The following is a 20381-nucleotide window of genomic DNA, read 5'->3' as shown; positions in this document are numbered from 1 at the left end:
TCTGTACTTAACTTTTTTCACTTAACATGTCTTGGTGATCATTCCATATCAATAAATATGGGATGGCCTCATTTTTTTAAACACCTACATGTTAATCCACTGGATCTGGATTTTGCCTGATCCCAGTGATTTTGGCTGCATGAGGTGGTACTGTATGCTTATTTTAAAACCTTTTGGGAGTAAAGATATAACTTGAGTAGTTGTTAGAATTAATTTTTCTTTTAGGCATACCTTTAAGTCTTCACTTGCATGCTATATAATATGACACAATGCTTTAATCTGTATGAGTATACAAGCTTTCTAGAACACCAAATTCACTATTAGTATTTTTTCACAGGTAAAGTCTGTATATCTCTGTGAAATGTTGACAAGTATTACATTTTGAAAAGTTATTATGACATTTTATTTGCTTTCCTTATCCCCTCAAGATGAAATTTGGTGTTCGGTTTGTCCTTTACTCAACACACTTTTTAAAAATCCTTTTTTTGTCCTTTGGTGGTTAATTTGATGTTGGTCTTTAGGCCACAGCTATTCTTGGGGATGTATACTGTATAAGCTAACCTGTTACTAACTTCCATTTTTGGCAAAGAAATCATTTGGCTAAACTCTAGCTGGGGGCTTCCCAGGTGGCGCAGTGGTTAAGAATCCACCTGCCAATGCAGGGGACACGGGTTCAAGCCCTGGTCTAGGAAGATCCCACATGCCGTGGAGCAACTAAGCCTGTGCGCCACAACTACTGAGCCTGCGCTCTAGAGCCGGTGAGCCACAACTACTGAGCCCATGTACCGCAACTACTGAAGCCCGCATGCCACAACTACTGAAGCCTGCGTGCCTACAGCCCGTGCTCCACAACAACAAGAGAAGCCACCGCAACGAGAAGCCCATGTACCACAATGAAGAGTAGCCACTGTTCACCGCAACTAGAGAAAGCCTGTGCACAGCAACGAAGACCCAATGCAGCCAAAATAATTAATTAATTTTAAAAAAACCCTCTTATCTGGTGTTTTTCTCGCTTAATGGCAGCAGGTTGAACTGGCAAACACCAAAATAATTTTTGTTCTGAAAGTTAACAACACTCTTTAGTTTTTAGACTATATTGCAAGAGAAAGACCATCTACAAAGACAATGCACCGATTTATTTGGGGGCTTAAATTCCCTAGTGGCCCTTTATGTGTCCTTCATAGGTTTTCCATAATTTTCAGTCTTAAAGCAACAAGAATCTCAAAGTGGCCACTATCCATACTACCCATATTGTCATATACTCTATGCACTTACTAGGTTTATTAGTGAACATTGAGTCTTTTTTATGACTAATGATATTCTGAACTTTGGGCCAGTATTTCATCAGATGAACTCAATCAGTGCAGTTCGTATCAGGTGAGTGTTTTGTGTTCATTAGCTGATGAAGTCACAGGATTGCAGCTCCTTGTGGTAAATTCACCAGTCATTTTTTCACATCATTAAACTCCATATTCCTGTGGTCAGGTTTTATAGCTCCTTGTTCACCTTTGACCCTAATTTTGTAGAATTTCAGGGAATTGTCCTTATCCTCCTGTCCAGTTAGGTTTCTTGTATTTATATGCCTGAGGTCATGTTTCTGAGGCATCTACAATGAAATAAACATGCATGTTTTGAAAGTTATGTTTCCCTGAAGTGGTGGCATTTTTTTTTTAATATATTTCATTTATTTATTTATTTATTTATTTATTGATTGATTGATTGATTGATTGATTGATTGGGCTGCGGCGGGTCTTAGTTGCGATGTGCAGGCTCTTCGTTGTGGTGCTCGGGCTTCTCTCTAGTTTTCTAGAACACTAGAAACGTGTGGCCTGTGGGTTTTCTCTTCTCTAGTTGTGGCACATGGGCTCCAGAGCGCATGGGCTCTGTAGTTTGTGGCACGCGGGCTCTCTAGTTGAGACGCGTGAGTGAGCTCAGTAGTTGTGGCATGTGGGCTTAGTTGCCCTGCGGAATGTGGGATCTTAGTTCCCCGACCAGGGATAGAAACTGCGTCCCCTGCATTGGAAGGCGGATTCCTTACTGAAGTCGTGGTCTTTTGGCTGAGAAAATGGTTTTACTGACTGGTAAATCATCTTTAAGACTCCTCTCCTTCTCTGAGTACTTAGCTTTTTAGTTTACTCAGGATGTGTCACTCTCTAATCTAGGGAAAGTGTGGAGAGCCTGATTCAGAAACACTCCTATGCCCGCTCACCCATCCGTACCTACGGAGGAGAAGAGGATGTGCTGGGGGATGAGGTTCAGACGACACAGAATCGAGGTAAGACTGCTTCTGGGCTATGCAGCTGCCGGGCAGGGAGGTGATGGGACTTCTAGCCCTCAGGGGAGAGACTGCCCCAAAGTATTTCAGAAGCCTCTTCAGGAAGGGACAGCCTGAGGCTGATCATTATTTTGCCTTTGCATCTTAAGTGATGATGCTGCCTAAAGCTTTCCTGTAGTTTGTTTTCCAGTAAAAGGACATTGAGCCTCTGAGTCAGGGCCCAGGAGTTATTTGTCTGTGATCTACTACCAAAGAGCTATTGGACTTTGGGGGTGGCCCCTTAGTCTTCCTCAACCTCAGTTTTACAATCTGAAAATCAGGGAATATATCTATTTTACTTATATCAGGAATATCTTATTAGGATCAATGACTAGAATGGAAAACACTTTTAAAAAGAAGATTCTCCTAGTGAACACATTGTGTAGAGGTGGTGCCCCAGGTGGTGAGAATAGCGGAGTACTAAAAAGTTCCTCTGCTGCAGATGTTCAAAGAGGAGCCCTCTGCATCTGGGAGGCCAGAGAAAAGAAACCAGAGGGGGGTGCCCAGGCACAGGGATGTTCACATGGGGAGAGTCCTCTGTCATATTTTTATGTTCATGATATGGAATAGCATAAACAGTCAGAACATATGACATCTCTTATAGGTAAATCCAGATGAGCTACTAGTAATTATACAACTGGAAAATTCAGTGTCAACTTTTGTTTCAACTTCTGGATACTGTGATATAAGAAAAACTTACTCTTGCAACTTGTCAAATATCTAATAAAAAATTATGGACACTAAGCTGTCATTCCTGATAGTTTGTAATGATGTATATTACCATTATTATTTAGTATATTATTATATACTAAATATATGATAAATACAATATACATATATATTTTATCTTGTATTGTGACAATTTGTTCTTTTCTATTGATGTGGCTTCTCATCTTGCTCAGTACTATGCTATTTTCATAAATGCATTATTTTGTTTTTATAACATGATAACATATTTTTGTATCTGGTAGGGAAAATCTATCCTTGTTATAATTTTAAAAAATTTAAAATTCTGTCATTATTTGTCCTGATAATTTTGAGAATCGAGTTGAAGAGGGAAAAAACATTGGCATTTCATTGGCTTTACACTCAACCCATAAATTAATTTGGGAATAAATGACTTTTAAAAAATTTTTATTTTTCATCCAAGAATATGGCATGTGTCTCCAATTATTAAAATCTTTCCTTACATCTCTATTTCAATAGAGTCATGTGAAAAACTTCAAATAAGTATCATGCATTTCTTTTTAGAGTAATTTCTAAGTACTTATGCTTTATTTTTGACAGTGCTTATTGTTTCCACATGACTCAGCTATGCTGAGTAGAACTGGCATATTAAAATGTGTTTGGATTTTGTGTATCTGTCTTAAATGTAATCAACATAGTAAATGTTCTCATCATTTCCAAAAGAAAAGAGTTACAGAAGCTAAAGAAAAAAAAAAGAAAAACAGTCTTGTGGGTTTTCATAGTGGCTTTGGAAACCAGGTAGCTTCGTTGAGGCTTGTCTGTCCAGCCTTACTTACAGGGATGCTACAGAGGTTAAGACAGATATCAGCTATTTGGAAGTCCTTTAAAGGGAATCAGGTCATTACCTTCAGGCAGGGTGCTAGTGTTTTGGTCACTCTCAGGGAGTATGCAGGCCATCTATTGAGTTAAGTCAGTAAATTCTCTTTTCCATATATGGTATAAATGATATCTTTTTGTGTGGAAAGCTAGATATGCCTCATGATTTAACCTGTCTCTCTTTTAAATTATAGATCTATTACATATTTTTAAAAATAAAATTGACCCTTGCAGATAATGTAATTCTTTTTTTTTTTAACATCTTTATTGGAGTATAATTGCTTTACAATGGTGTGTTAGTTTCTGCTGTATAACAAAGTGAATCAGCTTTACGTATACATATATCCACATATCTCCTCCCTCTTGCGTCTCCCTCCCAACCTCCCTATCCCACCCCTCTAGGTGGTCACAAAGCACCAAGCTGATCTCCCTGTGCTATGCAGCTGCTTCCCACTAGCTATCTATTTTACATTTGGTAGTGTATATATGTCCACGCCACTCTCTCACTTCGTCCCAGTTTACCCTTCCCCCTCCCCGTGTCCTCAAGTCCATTCTCTATGTCTGCATCTTTATTCCTGTCCTGCCCCTAGGTTCTTCAGAACCTTTTTTTTTTTTTTTTTAAGATTCCATATATATATGTGTTAGCATACAGTATTTGTTCAGATAATGTAATTCTTGATTTGCACACTGAAGTAGAGTTTCCAGTCTAATGAGATTTTTTTTTTCCTTTCAGGATCAGCCTTTACAACATCTGATAATTTGTCTCTCAGTTCCTGGGTATCATCTTCATCCAGTTTTCCTGGATTTCAGCACCCACAGTCCCTGACTGCTCTTGGCACCAGCACAGCATCCATAGCGACACCCATTCCTCACCCTATACAGGGCTCTCTGCCACCATATAGCCGACTTGGGATGCCTCTAACCCCATCGGCCATTGCGAGCTCCATGCAGGGGAGTGGCCCGACATTCCCCTCATTCCACATGCCCCGGTATCATCACTACTTTCAGCAGGGGCCCTATGCTGCTATCCAAGGACTGCGCCATTCCTCTGCTGTGATGACGCCATTTGTATGACTCTTCTAAAAACAGGAGAATCCAGATCCAGAATGTGCAAATGGGTATGGAAATATAAGACAGGGTTGGGTGGGTGGGACGTGGGGTGTTGGAGCCGGGGCTCTCCAAGAGACATGGGACCTATTAAAGAGGAGAGCTGGACTCACAATAAAACCTACCACTGAGGGAAAGCACCATGGACCAGGATTCATCTGTAGTGGGGGACAGCTTTTGGCTTTGAGAGAGAATCAGTGTAAAGTTCTTAGCCAGCCTAAGTCCCGCAACTATTGGATATCAATGTACCAAGAAAGTTTAATAATACAAGGCAGATGAATCTTAAGATGCATTATTCCTAGTGGTTAAAAATGCTGTGTCATTGCAGTAATGTATAAAGTCAACATGTATAGGTTTTCTTTCTACTTTCCACAGGTTAAAAGAATCTTCAAAGAGGCAATACTATATAACATACCATAATGCATAATGACTAACTGAAGTCCATTTCTCCCTATAGAAATGAGAGCCAATAGAGAAGTATTTGTAGTGCTGTAGCTTAAGCATGTTTAGTTTTCCTTTGTGTTAGTTTGCTGGGGAAGGAGCTGAGATAATGCTAATGCATCCTATTTTGTGGATGAATAGGTGGTAATGACTTCACAAAGTTCTTTCTGTAATATTGAAGGGCCAGTACCTGACAAGTTCTTTTTCACAGTCTTTTCTTTCTTTCTAATTCTCTTTCTTGCAATTACTTGCCATTTATGTAGGAAAAATCTTCCATATACAAATAAAACTGAGGTTTTATTTTTCTGGGCTGCATTCTAAATACACTGCTGATTTATTCACTGAGGGACACTTTAAAGTCTCTACACCTTGACGCATGAGACTTTCTTTCACTACAATAAACAGATGGTTGCCCTATTCTAAAAGGAATTTTTCTGCCGTGGATACCAAAGCTCCCTTCATTTTTACTTCAGCTTTGGGAGACCTTATGGATGTTAAAATGCACCAGGCCAAATTCTCATTTTCAGTAAATCTGCTTCGTTGTTTGATTAGCTGCTGCCACTGATTGACAAGGATTTATGAATGACCATTCGAAATGCCCATATAGCCACCACTTAACCTTTGGTCATGAATAGGTATGTGTCCATCTATCTGATTGGCCCTTTTTTCTCACTGTATTACATTCAGTAATTCTACCATTTTTCTAGGTCCATAATATGAAATTGCATGTTAACTCAGTGACACCCTGACTGAAACATTGGAAATGCTTATAAGTAAATCTAAAGGATTTATCCACTTTATTTTCAACTCTTGCTATCTTCTTAAGCCTTCTTTTAATATTTATAATAGTAATTAACTATATTGTAGTTATATATAACATCTGTATTATTTTTGAGCCATATATATCTAAGCATTTACAATCAGGGTAGTACATTTGGCATTTTGCAACAGTTCTTTTCCCTAATAACAGAGGTTTAATGAAGTTTGTAGTCCTTCAATTTTAGATACAATGCATTCTAGCTATAGAATTTAACCTGTCTTCTTCACAAAGCTCCCCAATATTCTTAGTTTTTAATGTAATATTCATTCTACTTCGTTCTGTCTACAAAAGTATTGAATCTGTTCAAAGAGATGGGAAATCTTGCTGCTGAGAGTAGACGTGTATTTGGAAGTCAAATGTAATATACTTATCACATCAGACTCAAGTGGGATTTTATTTGGTTGTTTTAATGTTAGGCTTTTCCATATCAAATGACTTTCTTGGGCATTTCCAGCCTACAAAACAAGGTATAATTGGCACAGCCTGTCTAAGTGATGCTATTGTTGGAACTTGCAATTGACTTTCTCCACTGTATTCCAAGGTTTGGTTATGGAGAAGCACTAGCTTCTCCATATGTTAACCAAACATCTCAAAGTCCTATGGCAGACACTGTAGGCTTATTTCTAACTTCTTGCATGTTATGCTATAGTATCCACAGGTAGTTTGTTTTCAAACACAGCACAGATGTGCGTTTCTTTAAAAAAGTAGTTATACATAATGTTTAAAGTAAATATCCACAGAGCTTAGGATAGGGATTTAATGTTTAATAGTTGACCTGTTGTCAGTGCTTTTAATACAGAGTACTGCTACTTAAAGCAGGAATAACAAAAGTAAATACTATTTTACATGATACTACTTAATACCCTAATAAATGACTGGTCTACTAAAGCAAATCCATATCTGAATTTTCTTTTCAACGAGCATGAAAGGATCATTTTAATACTATTTTGACATTTTTCCCAATTGGTGTGTCTCAAAGTAGGTTTATATATTTTTGTTAAATATGGTTTTATGCTAGTACGTCCTGAATTCATAAATTTATTTTGTAATTAATCAATATAAGAATAAAAATAGCATGCTTAGAGAAGAGCAAAGACTAAGACACCAAAGCATGCTCTTGGAAAATCACACCTGAAATTCTTGGATACACTTTTTAAGTATCTGGTGTTATTTGAACAAGAAAGAAGAAACACAGGTGAAATGGAGCTTAACCTGATCAGTCACTCTAGTCATGGAAACCAGGGGTAGATATATGACCCCACCAGGGTTCTTCTGAGCTCTTCTGCTTGTTGATTATTACTTAACTCCTTGGGTATTTAACATTTAAAACTCTAAAGTCTATTTTACCGAAATCAATTGCAAGAACTAGATAATTAGGGACAAAGCCAACTGAATAATAAAGAGCATGAGCTATGGTATATTTGGAATAAATTCAGGGTCCCCCCCCAGGTATATTACAGTATTAAAAAGCTTGGCTAACGTATAGTGCTGCTTAAAAGCGGCCCTGCCAGAATGGCTTTATCTAACCCAAAAGAATTAATTCATAACTTAGTAGATTCTACATATGTGATATGTTTTTAAAACGTTTATCAATAATTCTGAGTAAGCTCATTTATTTCTTTTACTTAGTAAATCTTCCCCCCTCCTCTGTCCACCCTTGGCAGTATAAAGGATAAACATATCCAGTTTGTGTCCAACATATCACAAATTATTAGGTAACAAGGTCTACATTAATGAATTTATATTACATTGCTGGTCCTTTTGAGTTTATAACAATGGTATGTTGTCTTAAAGGTCTACCACCATTTATAGTAGGTGGGCACAGAGTAGGAGATATTAAGACACTTCCTGATTATGATGCATCATCTAGTAAACACCCTGTGTAAGAGTCACATTGACTTTGTGGGATATTCCAAAACCTCCTCTCTCCACCCTTATCTGCATCTCTGTAATTGCACTTCTCCAGCCACAATGCCCCACCCTGGGGGATAAAAAGGAAACCCTCTAAAAGCCCAAGAGTAAGTATTCTTAGAAGCAAAGCATCTTCATCCCATACTGCCTATGAATTTTTCATAGAGATAGTAGGATATTTATCCCAATTCTGAATTTCACATTAGCTTTTCAGGCTGTCCTGCTTATATTTAAGTTGAATTATACAGAGAAAAATGAGCTTCAAATAAGGTAAATGGAGTGACTTTACCACCTCATTAAAAACACAGTCAAACTCAAGCCATGACTCAGTAACTAAAGTTCAAAAAGTCAGTTATGTAATGTGCAGGATAAAATATGGCAAGAAAAACAGTATTTTTACTCAATCTTCCATTGACCAAGTAAGGAAAACTGTTTTCATTATTAAATGTGTATGGAATTGATAATTACTACAAACAAAACAATATTATACTATAAATTTAGACTAGACAGAAAAAATTTTCAGCTGGCTCCTTTAGAGAGCTAGGCTTGGGTGGAGGATGGATTTTATAAATTTTTATATTATTTCAGAATGTAAGGATTTTATGTAAACAAGCAAAGGGAAGGTTAAAAACTCTTAAAATTTTAGGAAATCATAACATTCTTTCTTCACTACTATTCCATGCCAGTAATAAAATATTCCAGTACTTAGCTTTCTTCAGCATGCCTAAATATGCAAAGGTTCATTTATAAATATCTGATAGACAAATAATCCATAAGCATTCTCTGGCCCTTATTTCTCTGTCTCTCCCTTAGGTAATTCCAATCTCCTCCCCTGATAATAAGAAAATAAAAACATTTTGGTGAAATAGTACATCTGGACAAAAAATACAACTTGTTGTATTTTACTTCTGGTACATTAAAATACTGTATTTAGTTGTTGTTTTTCTTAGTTTCAGAAACCTAAAAGAAGGTCTTCTATTTCCTAAAGGATAAAATTGGATCTAGCCTCTTTAGTAGACTCTATCACAGTTCTATTGTTTGCTGTGTTCATTTGCTTAACGAATTGCGTGAGAACAGTCACTGTAATGAAGTGTGTGTGCTGGGGGTGGTGGGAAGGGCATGGGAAATGTTTTATGAAAAAAGAAGTTATAAGCCTAATACTATAAAGTAACATCTAATGAAGTTCTTTTTAAGTGCAATATATTTATTTCTGCTAGAAATGTATTATCAACATTATGTAATATTTGAAGCATTACATGTTATTTGTAAACAGCTTAAAATTATATATTACCCAAAATTGTACAAAAGTACAAATGTGTGGATGTTAATTTCTTTCATTAAATATGATGTGTTTCGATATACATGCACACATTTACACCTTTCATTATCTCACACACTTTGTGACTTTTGGTACCCATTTCCTCACCTGAAAAAAAAAAAAAGAGGAGGATTAGGTAAGATCAGGGGATCATAACTGGCCACTCCCAGGCCAGACACAACGCACAGCAGTACTATGCAGGGTTGTGGTTTTGTCTTTAATCGCACTTGAAAGTCTTTAGAGAGGACATTGCTCTCAAGTTGCCACCAGTTCCCATTTTCCTACACCGAGTCCCTTTCACTCATTCACTCTACCGGAAGAATCTTTAGAAGCGCCAGTCTTCGCACTTTTCTGTTCTGAATGATATAGAAGACTCCATAAAGCTTAAATAACTCCTACCTCTCATTCTAGTCATGAGCTCTTGGATGTGCTGTAATATTACACAAAGCAGACTGACACAAAATAAGATTAGCCAAATTCAAAGTCTTAATCCTTCTTCCACGTAACAGTCCTTCAAAATGCTTGACGTTATCAAACCTTCTGCTTTCAGAAGTCTGCTCTATTACCCTTAATATTTTGTGCATGCCAAACACCAACCTTTAAAAATCTTCTATTTGGAATAATTCCCAGCTTATAGAAAAGTTGCAAGAACTGTACAAAGAAACTCTGTATACTCTCTACCCAGATTCACCAATTGTTAACTTTTTGCCCCATTTATCATTTGCATTCATACTGAGTAGTGAATGCATACACACACACACACAAATTGTTTTTCTGAACATTTGATAGTAAGCTTCACACATCATGCCCTATTATCCCTATAGTAAGCTTCACATATCATGCCGCATTATCCCTAAGTAATTCAAAGTCTATTTCCTAAAATCAAGAAGATTCCAGTAAATATCTACAATAGAATTAGCAAGTTCAGGAAATTTAACAATGGTACAATACCGTGACCTACTATGTGTACTCCAATTTTGTGAAATGATGCCAATGATGTCCTTTGTAGCATATATTTTCCTTCAGTAAGAAGTATCAGATCCAGTTCAGAATCACTTATTGCATTTAGCTGTCAAATTTCTTTAGTCTCCTTTAATCTGGTACTTATCCTTCCTCAGCCTTTGTCTTTCATGGCAAAAGAATTCCTATTTTTCAATGGCTTATAATTTATTACTATCCTTAGTTATCTTGATACTCAAATCATCCCAGATTTGGTCACTGGGAGCCCCTTAAGTTGGCTCCTGTGTCCTCTTGACATGCCCTAATTTACTTTTTTTTTTTAAGTTCTTCAATTTCTGGCATAACACACTGTTCCAGGCTCATCTTGTACCTTTCCTGCCTCAGCCCTGGAATCAACAGTTTCTACCAGGAGCCCAAATTCCTTTTAGTTGGGAAACTGTATTAGTAACCAATATCTGCATGCCAGATGTGCTCATTGTCTTATGTTTCTAGGCCTTTTCAGCTGACAATGTTAGGAGTATATATATATGTATGTAAGCACACATGTTCAAATATACGTATGTGTGTGTGTATATAAAATGTATTAGAAATCATGAGTGTATGCTGGTATCTCCAATTCCAATGTACTCCCATAGGATCTTTTTTTCCATGCTTTGCCCCATTCTGTATCTGTATTTGCCTTCTTCCACAATGAGAACCCTGGCTCCCAACAACATCAATATATTTATTTACTCAATTCTACTATACACCCCAAATAATTTCATACTACTTCTTTCATACAACTACAACAAACCTTCTAAAAAGAGTTCAGCATTTGTTTGCAGTTGTTTACCCTGCTACTCAACTAAGTGTATATAGTCAAATGACATGTTTAGCAGTTACTTAGTTTTTTTCTCCTATATGGTTATGTTATTCACTTGCAATACAACTGGGTTCATTTGTTCAGTTTGCTTATAGTTTTAAGGTTTTTTCCTCTCCTTCTTACTGATTTTTAAAATATATATATAATATTAACGTACTTCCAACAACAAAAAAAAACTCATAAAACTAATAAGCAATTATAACAAGGTCATAGGATACAAGGTTAATAAAAATAAGTCAAATGCTTTCTAATATATCAGCAATGAACAATTGGAATTTGAAATTAAAAATACAACACCATTTATATCAGCACCAAAAATAAAGAAGAAATACTTAGGTATCAATAAAATATGTGCAAGATCTATATGAAGAACACTACAAAACTCTGATGAAAGAAGTCAAAGATCTAAATAAGTGGAGAGATATTCCATATTTGCAGATAGGTAGACTCAATAGTGACAACCAATTTGATTTATAGATTCACCACAATCCCAAACAAAATCCCACCAAGTTTTGTGGCTATCAACAAACTGATCCCAAAGTTTATATGCAAAAGACCCAGAACAGCCAACAAAATATTGAAGAAGAACAAAGTTGGAGGACTGACAGTACTCGACTTCAAAACTTACTATAAAACTACGTTAATAAAGACAGTATGGTATTGGTGCAAGAACGGACAAGTAGATCCACAAAACACAATAGAGAGCCCAGATAATAAACCCATATGAATACAGTCGACTGATCTCTGACAAAGGAGCAAAGGCAATTCAGTGGAGAAACTATAACCTTTTTTGAAAAAAATTATGCCGGAACAACTGAATATCCACATGTAAAATAATGGATCTAGATACAGACCTTGCACCTTTCACAAAAATTAACCCCAAATGGATCACAGGCTTAAATGTAAAATGCAAAACTATAAAACTTCTAGAAGATAACAGGAGAAAATCTAGATAACGTTGGCTTTTTAGATACAACGTCAAAAGCAGATCTATTAAAGAGAAAGTTAATATGATGGACTACATTAAAATTTTAAAAAGTCTGTTCTATGAAAGACACTATTAGGAGAATGAAAGGATTGGCCACAACTGGGAGAGTATATTTGCAAAACACGTATCTGATAATGGGCTTGTATTCAAATATACAAAGACCTGTTAAAACTCATCAATCAGAAAACAATCTAAGTTTTTAATAGGCAAAAGATCTATGTGAAAGACAACATACCAAAAAATATGTAAAGGTGGCAAATAAACATGAAAAGATGCTCAACATCACATGTCATTTGGGAAACGCAAATTAAAACAACAATGAGATACCATTACACACCTGTTAGAATGGCTAAAATCCAAAACACCAACAATACCAAATGCTGACAAAGAGAAAGAGCAACAGAAACTCTCATTTATTGCTGGTGAGAATGCAAAATGGTACAGCCACTCTGTATGACAATCTGGAAAAGGCAAAACTATGGAGATAGTAAAAAGATCAGTGGTTTCCAGGGGTTTGGGAAGAGGGAGGGAGGAATGAATAGGTGAAACACATAGGCATTTTAGGGTGATGAAACAATTCTGTATGATATTATAATGGTGAATACATGACATGATGCATTTGTCAAAGCCCAAAGAACTGTACAGCTCAAAGAGTGAACCATAATGCAAAGTATAGTTACATTAGTTAATAATAATGTATCATTATTAGTTCAATTGTAACAAACGTACCACACTAATAAAAAATGTTAATAACAGGAGAAAACTGTGTGCAGCAGTGGAGGGGAAGGGATACATGGGAATTCTGTACTTTCTGCTCAGTTTTTCTGTAATCCTAAAACTATCCTAAGAAATAAAGTCTATTAATTTAAAAAAGCCAATGAGATACCACTTCACACCACTATAATGGCTATAATCAAAATGATGGACAATAACAAGTGTTGGCAAGGATGTGAAGAAATTGGACCCCTTGTACATTGGTGGTGAGAATATAAAATGATGTGGCTGCTTCGGAAAACAGTCTGGCCGTTTATAAAGTTGTTAAACATAAAGTTACCATATGACCCAGGAATTCCACTCCTAGGTATACACCTAGGAGAAATGAAAACATATGTCCACGTAAAAACTTGTACATGAATATTCATAGCAGCATTATTCATAATGGCCATAAAAATGGAAACAACCCAAATGTCCAGCAACTGGTAAACAGATAAAATTTGGTATATCTATACCATTAAATATTAGTTAGCTATAAAAAGAACTGAAGTACTGATAAATGCTACAACATGGATGAACCTTCAAAACACTATGTAAGTGAATGAAGCCAGACACAAAGACCACATGTTGTATGATTCCATTTATATGAAATGTCCAGCAGAGGCATATTCAGAGAGACAGAAAGCAGATTGCTAGGGGCTGGAAGGAAGGAGGAATGGGAATGACTGCTAATGAGTATGGGGTTTCTTTTTGGGGTAGTGAAAATGTGGACTTAGATAGTGGTGATAGTTCCACAACATTGTGAATATACTAAAGTCACTGAATCTTACACTTTAAAAGAATATATTCTATGGTATGTGAATCATATCTCACTAAAGCTGTTACTTTAAAACACAGAAAAAGCTATCCAGAAAATATTTTATTTCCATTTCGTAGGGCCCAACTTGTCAACTTTGAGAACTTCCAGGGGAGTTAAATCTTGTGTACTTGTGAGTTAAGAGTGAGCAGTCTAGAATCTTCTGCCTGCCTCAAAATTCTGTGAAAAGAAGATAATACTGCCTATTATCTGTGAAAAGAAGATAATACTGCCTATTAGATAGCATTGTATGGTTTTAGGCTCTCAATTTAAATTGGCTTATTTTTAGCTCCATTTTTTTTTTTTTTCCCTAGGAGGAATTGTAGCTGGTTCTTTGGACTCCCCGAAAAGAAAAAGATGATATAAATAATTTCTTCTCCATCTTGAGCCTTGCTATGATAATAATTGCTACCTTTTGTAAAACATTTACTATATATCTATGTACTTTATATACATTATCTTACTTAATCTTTGCAACAACTCTATGAGGTAGGAGCTATTATTATTCCCATTTGAGGTATGAGAAAATTGAGGTTTAGAGAAATTAAATGCTCAGAGATCTACAGTAAGTGAGATAGCCAGGACTCAAATCCTGTCTGTACTCATAACTAAGACACTGTGCTAACCCCTATAACAAAAATTTCTAGATTTTAAGAAAAAAAATTTAAGGTCTACGTTGCCTTTACGGAATCCAGGTACGCAACCTTAAATAAGAAACATAAAAGCAAAACTCAACAATTTTTCTCCTAATGAATTTTACATTGTCACTGGTAAGTGTGTCTCAAGAAGAGTTTCAGATTGTAGCAAAAACAAGAAGGAAATTTTAAACTTCCACATTTACCTTTTAAGGATGGGTCAATATTTATGTGAAAGCAGGACTCTGCTGCCCAAAGCAAGAGCCTGGTGGTCTTCATAGAAATACTTATTACTTATTTAGGGGCATTTCCCCTTCCCTTTATACTCCAGTCGCCATTTTGGCTCCTAAAGGACAGATGTAATTAGAGAATAGGAACAATGAAGCCCACTGTACTTAAGAGACTGGAAAGCAAGTGGAATCAGGGAGGAACCAGAACAGAGATCAGGTGGAGGCCGGGTTGGGGCTGCCTGAATAGGTAGAGAGAGATAGGCTTAATTCATCTGAGTTGGCAGTGAGAGGTGTAGCAACTAAAGGACAGGATGGGGAAAAATTGTGGGGTAGATTGCAGAGAGTAAGACCATAAAGGTGGAATCAGAACACATAGCTGGAGATAGATGAGGAGAGAAGAGAAGCACTGTTAAGAAGGGAGTTTGGTACAGGGCACTGATGACTCATTAGGTATATTTTTCCAGCTACCTAAACATACGTTCAAATACTAACTACAATCAAATAAGTTTAAAAGACTTTAATAAGGCCATGTAGTCCGAAGTCTTTATTTCATAGTTGAAGAAATCAGAGCTAGAGAAGTAAACTGCCCAAAACATACTGGCTCATAACCTACTGTGGTATTTCTTGACCACTATGTCATGATCAAAGTTAAATCTTAAGTCAATCTAAAATATTATGTGATATAAAACATAGCACACAGGTGCCTTATGTTTCATTTCTGTTTTTGCTATATTTTGTATTTAACCTGCCCATACATACAATACAGTTCATTCTTTAATATAGTCTAAGACTTTTGCTTATTTATATTGAATGTAGTAATTCTTGTATTAGTTACTTTGGTGGTAAATTTTTAAAAATCTCAATATGTTGGAGTTTGTTCATGGAACTATCACCACTGGGTTCAAGGAAAAATTGACTTTTGGGGTCTGGTATAAATATTCATGTATGTGCTTGTGTATATACTGGTTAAGTCATTTAAAAATGATTACTGAGTACCCTTCTGCTCAAATCAGTGTGCATATCTTATGCAATTAGGCAGTCTCTCCATGTGGGAGGGGAAGGAATTCTCCCAATTAATTAATGGATTACCTTCCTTCCTCTGAATGACACATGCCTATATAAGGCTGTTCAAGGTCAAGGGGATCTCATTTCATCTGATACACATCTGGGGAACTAAACAGTATGGGTGGCTGAGAGAGCTACAGTTTTAAAAGGAGAATAGGACCCTCATGGACACAGAAAGTAGACTAGAACTCTAAGAAATTCCAACTTATTACAGATACCTTTTCTCCCATGGATGAAAAGGCAGTTTTATGCAAACTGTCATATACAGATGCATTTACATTCAAACTGTATGCTTCACTGCAACTCGGTGACTTTCCATTTTCTTCTATGAAAAAGCACCTGCATCCAACTAGAATTTAAACAGGCTATATAAAGTAATTCAATAGCAGCAAATGCACTATTTAAAAATGAATCAATCTGAGATATGTAATGGTTTTAGACTGAAGCAGCTGTTTTATAAAATATACATATGCAAAGACTTTTAGTGGAAGCAACTTGCTGAAGAAGAATTTGAAAGAATCTTTTAACATATAAAACAGACCAATTAGAAAACAAATAGCCACCAAGAAGCCTATACCTATGGTTATTCTATTTTTGAGACAAGAATAGAGATACATGAATAAACAGAAATTTTTTCATCTTTGTGAATTTATAGGAATTCTTGCAAAAGTATTAAAAAAATGAATCCCATTCAGTTCATCTTTTTAAAACTTCTTAATTGAAATGAATAAAATTACTAAATCAAAATGCTCAGAAAAAATCTTGGATATGTGGTTCACTTATAGTTAGCATAATCATGAGATTCTAAGAATTTTGCTACCATTTTTGGGACTGATGATGACAGACTAGAGATAAACACTTTGATGCCAATTCCAACTCTTTGTACCATAATAGAGAAAAAAAGTACTTTAATGTATAAGAAACTGTGAAACAGCACAAATAAAACCCTATCTTGTATGCAGATTATCTGTTAAAGTGAAATTAGTACTTTAAATTATCAACTTACAAGTGGAAAATTAAACATTTTCAAAATGATATTCACTGAATTACCTCTATCTTTCCTGATCCATATAACCAAGCTAGTTATAGATGTAACTCAGCTATCCACTTAAATTTATGTCTATGTATTTGCGCAAAGTTAAAACACTTAAATTTGATTAAAAACTTTCTGAATCAATGAAAGCAAAGTCATTATTATTTGGAAAACCAACCACTGACCACAATGAATATCTTAATTATTTTGATACATGAAATATGCAATGTAATTATTTTTATGATGGATTATACTTGGAATTTCCCTACACTTCATATTTAGTTAACTGATATATTACAAGAACAGTGATATTTTTCTTTTTAAAAATGAACTTAAAAACTTCTGTAAATTTTTAAAATTCTGATTTACAAGTCGTTATTGCCATCTGCTGGTTATACAGTTTCATTGCATTTTGGGGTAAAAATTAGCAATTGTTTTACTAAAAGAGAAAAACAGAGACAACTTTTCAATATAGATGACTGGAAAATCTCTATGTAAGAGAAACAATTTACTAAATCACAAGGTATCTTCATCTCAAAGAGGAAAAAATAATTTGAGAATACATTGCATTATATCAAATTATAATGCACTATTTTAATTGTCAGTTCACCGTAGAATAAGTATCAGGCATACTGATTTAAGTCACTGTCATTAATAAGCATAAAGCTAAAATATGACTTAAATAACTGTTCAAAATAACTAGCTCAAAATAAGTGAACACTGTTAGAGAAGTTATAAAAGATGAAAACTTGCCATGATTCTATTCAAGCGAATAAAACTGAGCGCCATGTTTTCCCTCACATACACAATCTATCCCTCTCCTTACTGAGAGAATGCAAAATTATTTAGGCAACTGTCTCTCAGTTTTCTGAGTTAACTAGTGAACCTTCAACTCGTATTACTGTTTAATAATAGAACTAACATATAACTTAATGACAAAAATCCAGGTGAGCAAAACATTAATTGGAAATAATACTCATCAGTATACTCTGAATATGGTCACTCTAGAGCAAGATATAGTAATTACTTTATTTTATTTTATTTTTTGGCCACGCTGTGTGGCCTGTGGGAGCTCAGTTCCCCCACCAGGGATTGAACCTGTGCCCCCTGCAGTGGGAGCGCAGAGTCTAAACCACTGGACTGCCAGGGAAGTCCCCAATATATAGTAATAATTTTAAAATTAAGCATATACTTTTTTAGATGCTTTACTATGTTTTACTAGGTACTTCAGCATTTTTCAGATCGGGAGATAAATATTAGAGCAGTTAAGTTACTGGCTAAAGGTCACGCACTGGTAATCTTGCATATATGAGTCCTCTATGTAAAAGATTTAGAATGCAGTATGGAACACAGTTAATTCTATGTGTTTACTATGTATCTGAATCATATATATCCTGCTTATTTTACCTTTAACACTATATCATGAGTATTTTCCTATGTTGTTAAATATTCATTCAAAACGACTTTAGTCAATTTAGTAATGCTTCACTGTTATCAGTGTTCTGTAATTCATTGTTTGACATGGAGGTTACTTCTAATTTTCAATTATATAAATAATAGAACAATGAACATTATTATAAAAATTATTTTTTAAATGCCAAAAATGACCAGATTTGTACTTTCAAGGGCTAGACCAACGGAAAGAATATGCTTTATTCTATTAGGACATGGAGTGATCCAAAAGACAACTGGAAACTCCAAGAAACAAACAAATTCACAAAACAGGGAAACATAAGAAATAGGCAAAATAGATTGAAAAGAAGGAGACCAAAATCAGAAAGTCCAGTTCAAAGTTGTACAAGAAAATGTCACTAAAAGTGACATCTGGCCAACATTCCAGTAGCAGCCACTCCTTACTTCCCACAAAAATACCCACTCCTCATGAAAAACAAAGACATAAAACTTATAAAATCACTTAAATGAATAATTTATCAACAAGGACCCTCAGATTACCTTTTAAAATATTCAACAAGATATAACTTAAAATAAACACATCTATTAAAATCACAGAGAGTTGAAGGATAAACAGATTAACTGGGAAAACACTGATTTTTAGAAAAGGCACAGATGGCCATATCAATTTCAGGTAAAAGTAGGGTGTATAATTCAGCTGACTTGAAACGTCTATTGGAAAATATAAATTGCCCAAATTGATACCAGAAGTAGTAGACAATGTAAACACACCATTAATAATGAAGGAAACGTAAAGACTAAAGAAAAATAAAAAGGCTCCAGAACCAGATGTTCTAATACATACAAAAAGGTGCAAATCCACCCAATTCACTTTATGAATCTAACATAATTCTACAATTCCCTTTTTATTAAAGGGAAACAAAATCACTGCACTCCAAAAACAATATTAAAATACTCATATGAAAAAATAAGGTATTTTTTTGAATTTGCATATTTACTCAATAATACATTTTTATCAACCACCCATAAGTACCTTGTATTTTAAACTCAGGATTGGACGATTTATTAGCTGTTAAAAGTTCGGTAAATCACTACATCCTTGATCCGCGGTTTCCTAATTCGTACAAAGTTATCGTGTGAATTAAATGCTAAAACTTTTTTTTTTTTTGGCCCCGCCGCGGGGGCCCCTGGCCTTCGCAGCGAAACCGCGGAGTACTAACCACTTGACCGCCAGGGAATTCCCTAGATGCGAAAACATTTTAAGCACCAAACATAGTGCCAGGAATGTAGAAACGCTCCTTGAAGAAAATCTTACAAACCAACAATATCAGCACTTATCGAATTTAAATAAGTGACAAGGTGAATAATACTGTCAGTAACTGCTTTAGACCTTCAGAGTAGGGAAATTAATGTGGGCTGGGGCTTGGAAGGTGATAGAATTGAGATGGGCAGGCAGAAATGGATGAAAAAGCTACAGGAGGGCTTTTTCATGTAAGTAAACGGATAGTTATGGAGTCACACTGCGGACCTCACTTGTAATGACTGGAAAGGAAGAGTTGTGTCCGCGGACGTGGGAAACTAAAGTTGAAAAGGCAGACTGGGGCAGCTTGCTGAAGGTACCGACGAACAAGCCAAGGAGTTTACGTTTTATTTGTGGGCTAATGGGAGCCACGAGCATTTCTGAACGGGGTGGCATGCGGAAAATTAACCTGGCCACAGTGAGCCTAGATTAGATGGGGGAGAAGGGGTTTAGGGAGTTCGATCCATGATAAAACAGATGGGACATGAAGCGGCGCGGGCTCCAGCGGCCTGGACTGTAGCAGAGGACATGAAAAATGCCAATGGCCCCGGTCCATCTTTGCCAGCCGCCCTGGCATCACGTGCGGCTGTGCAGTGACTATGGGGCTCCCCTCTCACGTGGTCCTGGGTGCTCCCTGGTTCAGAAGGGGGAGACTGCTGAGCGCAACTCCGCGCTCAACCGCTGACGAATTCTGAGCAACCTTGTTGGGGACACAATTTCACTTTAGAATAGATTAATAAGCGCTGTCCTCAAAGGGGACATCACCGAATTCGCGTCAACCAGAGGCTCTGGGGTTAGACTCACCGGGCTGACGCCTGCTCTGCCACCTGCTGCCTGCGGCCTCGGGCCAC

The 20381-nt window shown here is 36.2% G+C and overlaps 1 protein-coding gene across 1 annotated transcript in view; it reads left to right on the top strand.

Annotated features, from left to right (window-relative positions):
- Positions 1–10277, top strand: part of TBX20 (T-box transcription factor 20) — a 58983-nt gene extending 48706 nt beyond the window's left edge. Inside the window, exons 7-8 of the mRNA XM_082471999.1 lie at positions 2163–2275; positions 4611–10277. Of these exons, the coding sequence (XP_082328125.1) occupies positions 2163–2275; positions 4611–4951 (454 nt within the window). The 3' untranslated portion in view covers positions 4952–10277. The remainder of the gene's footprint in view (positions 1–2162; positions 2276–4610) is intronic.
- The last annotated feature ends 10104 nt before the right edge of the window (positions 10278–20381 follow it).

The sequence above is a fragment of the Balaenoptera physalus genome (genome assembly GCF_965194825.1).
Source record: "Balaenoptera physalus genome assembly, chromosome: 8".
NCBI lineage: Eukaryota > Metazoa > Chordata > Mammalia > Artiodactyla > Balaenopteridae > Balaenoptera > Balaenoptera physalus.
Note: the sequence above shows the minus strand (reverse complement) of the source record. Positions and strands in the feature narration are given on the sequence as shown.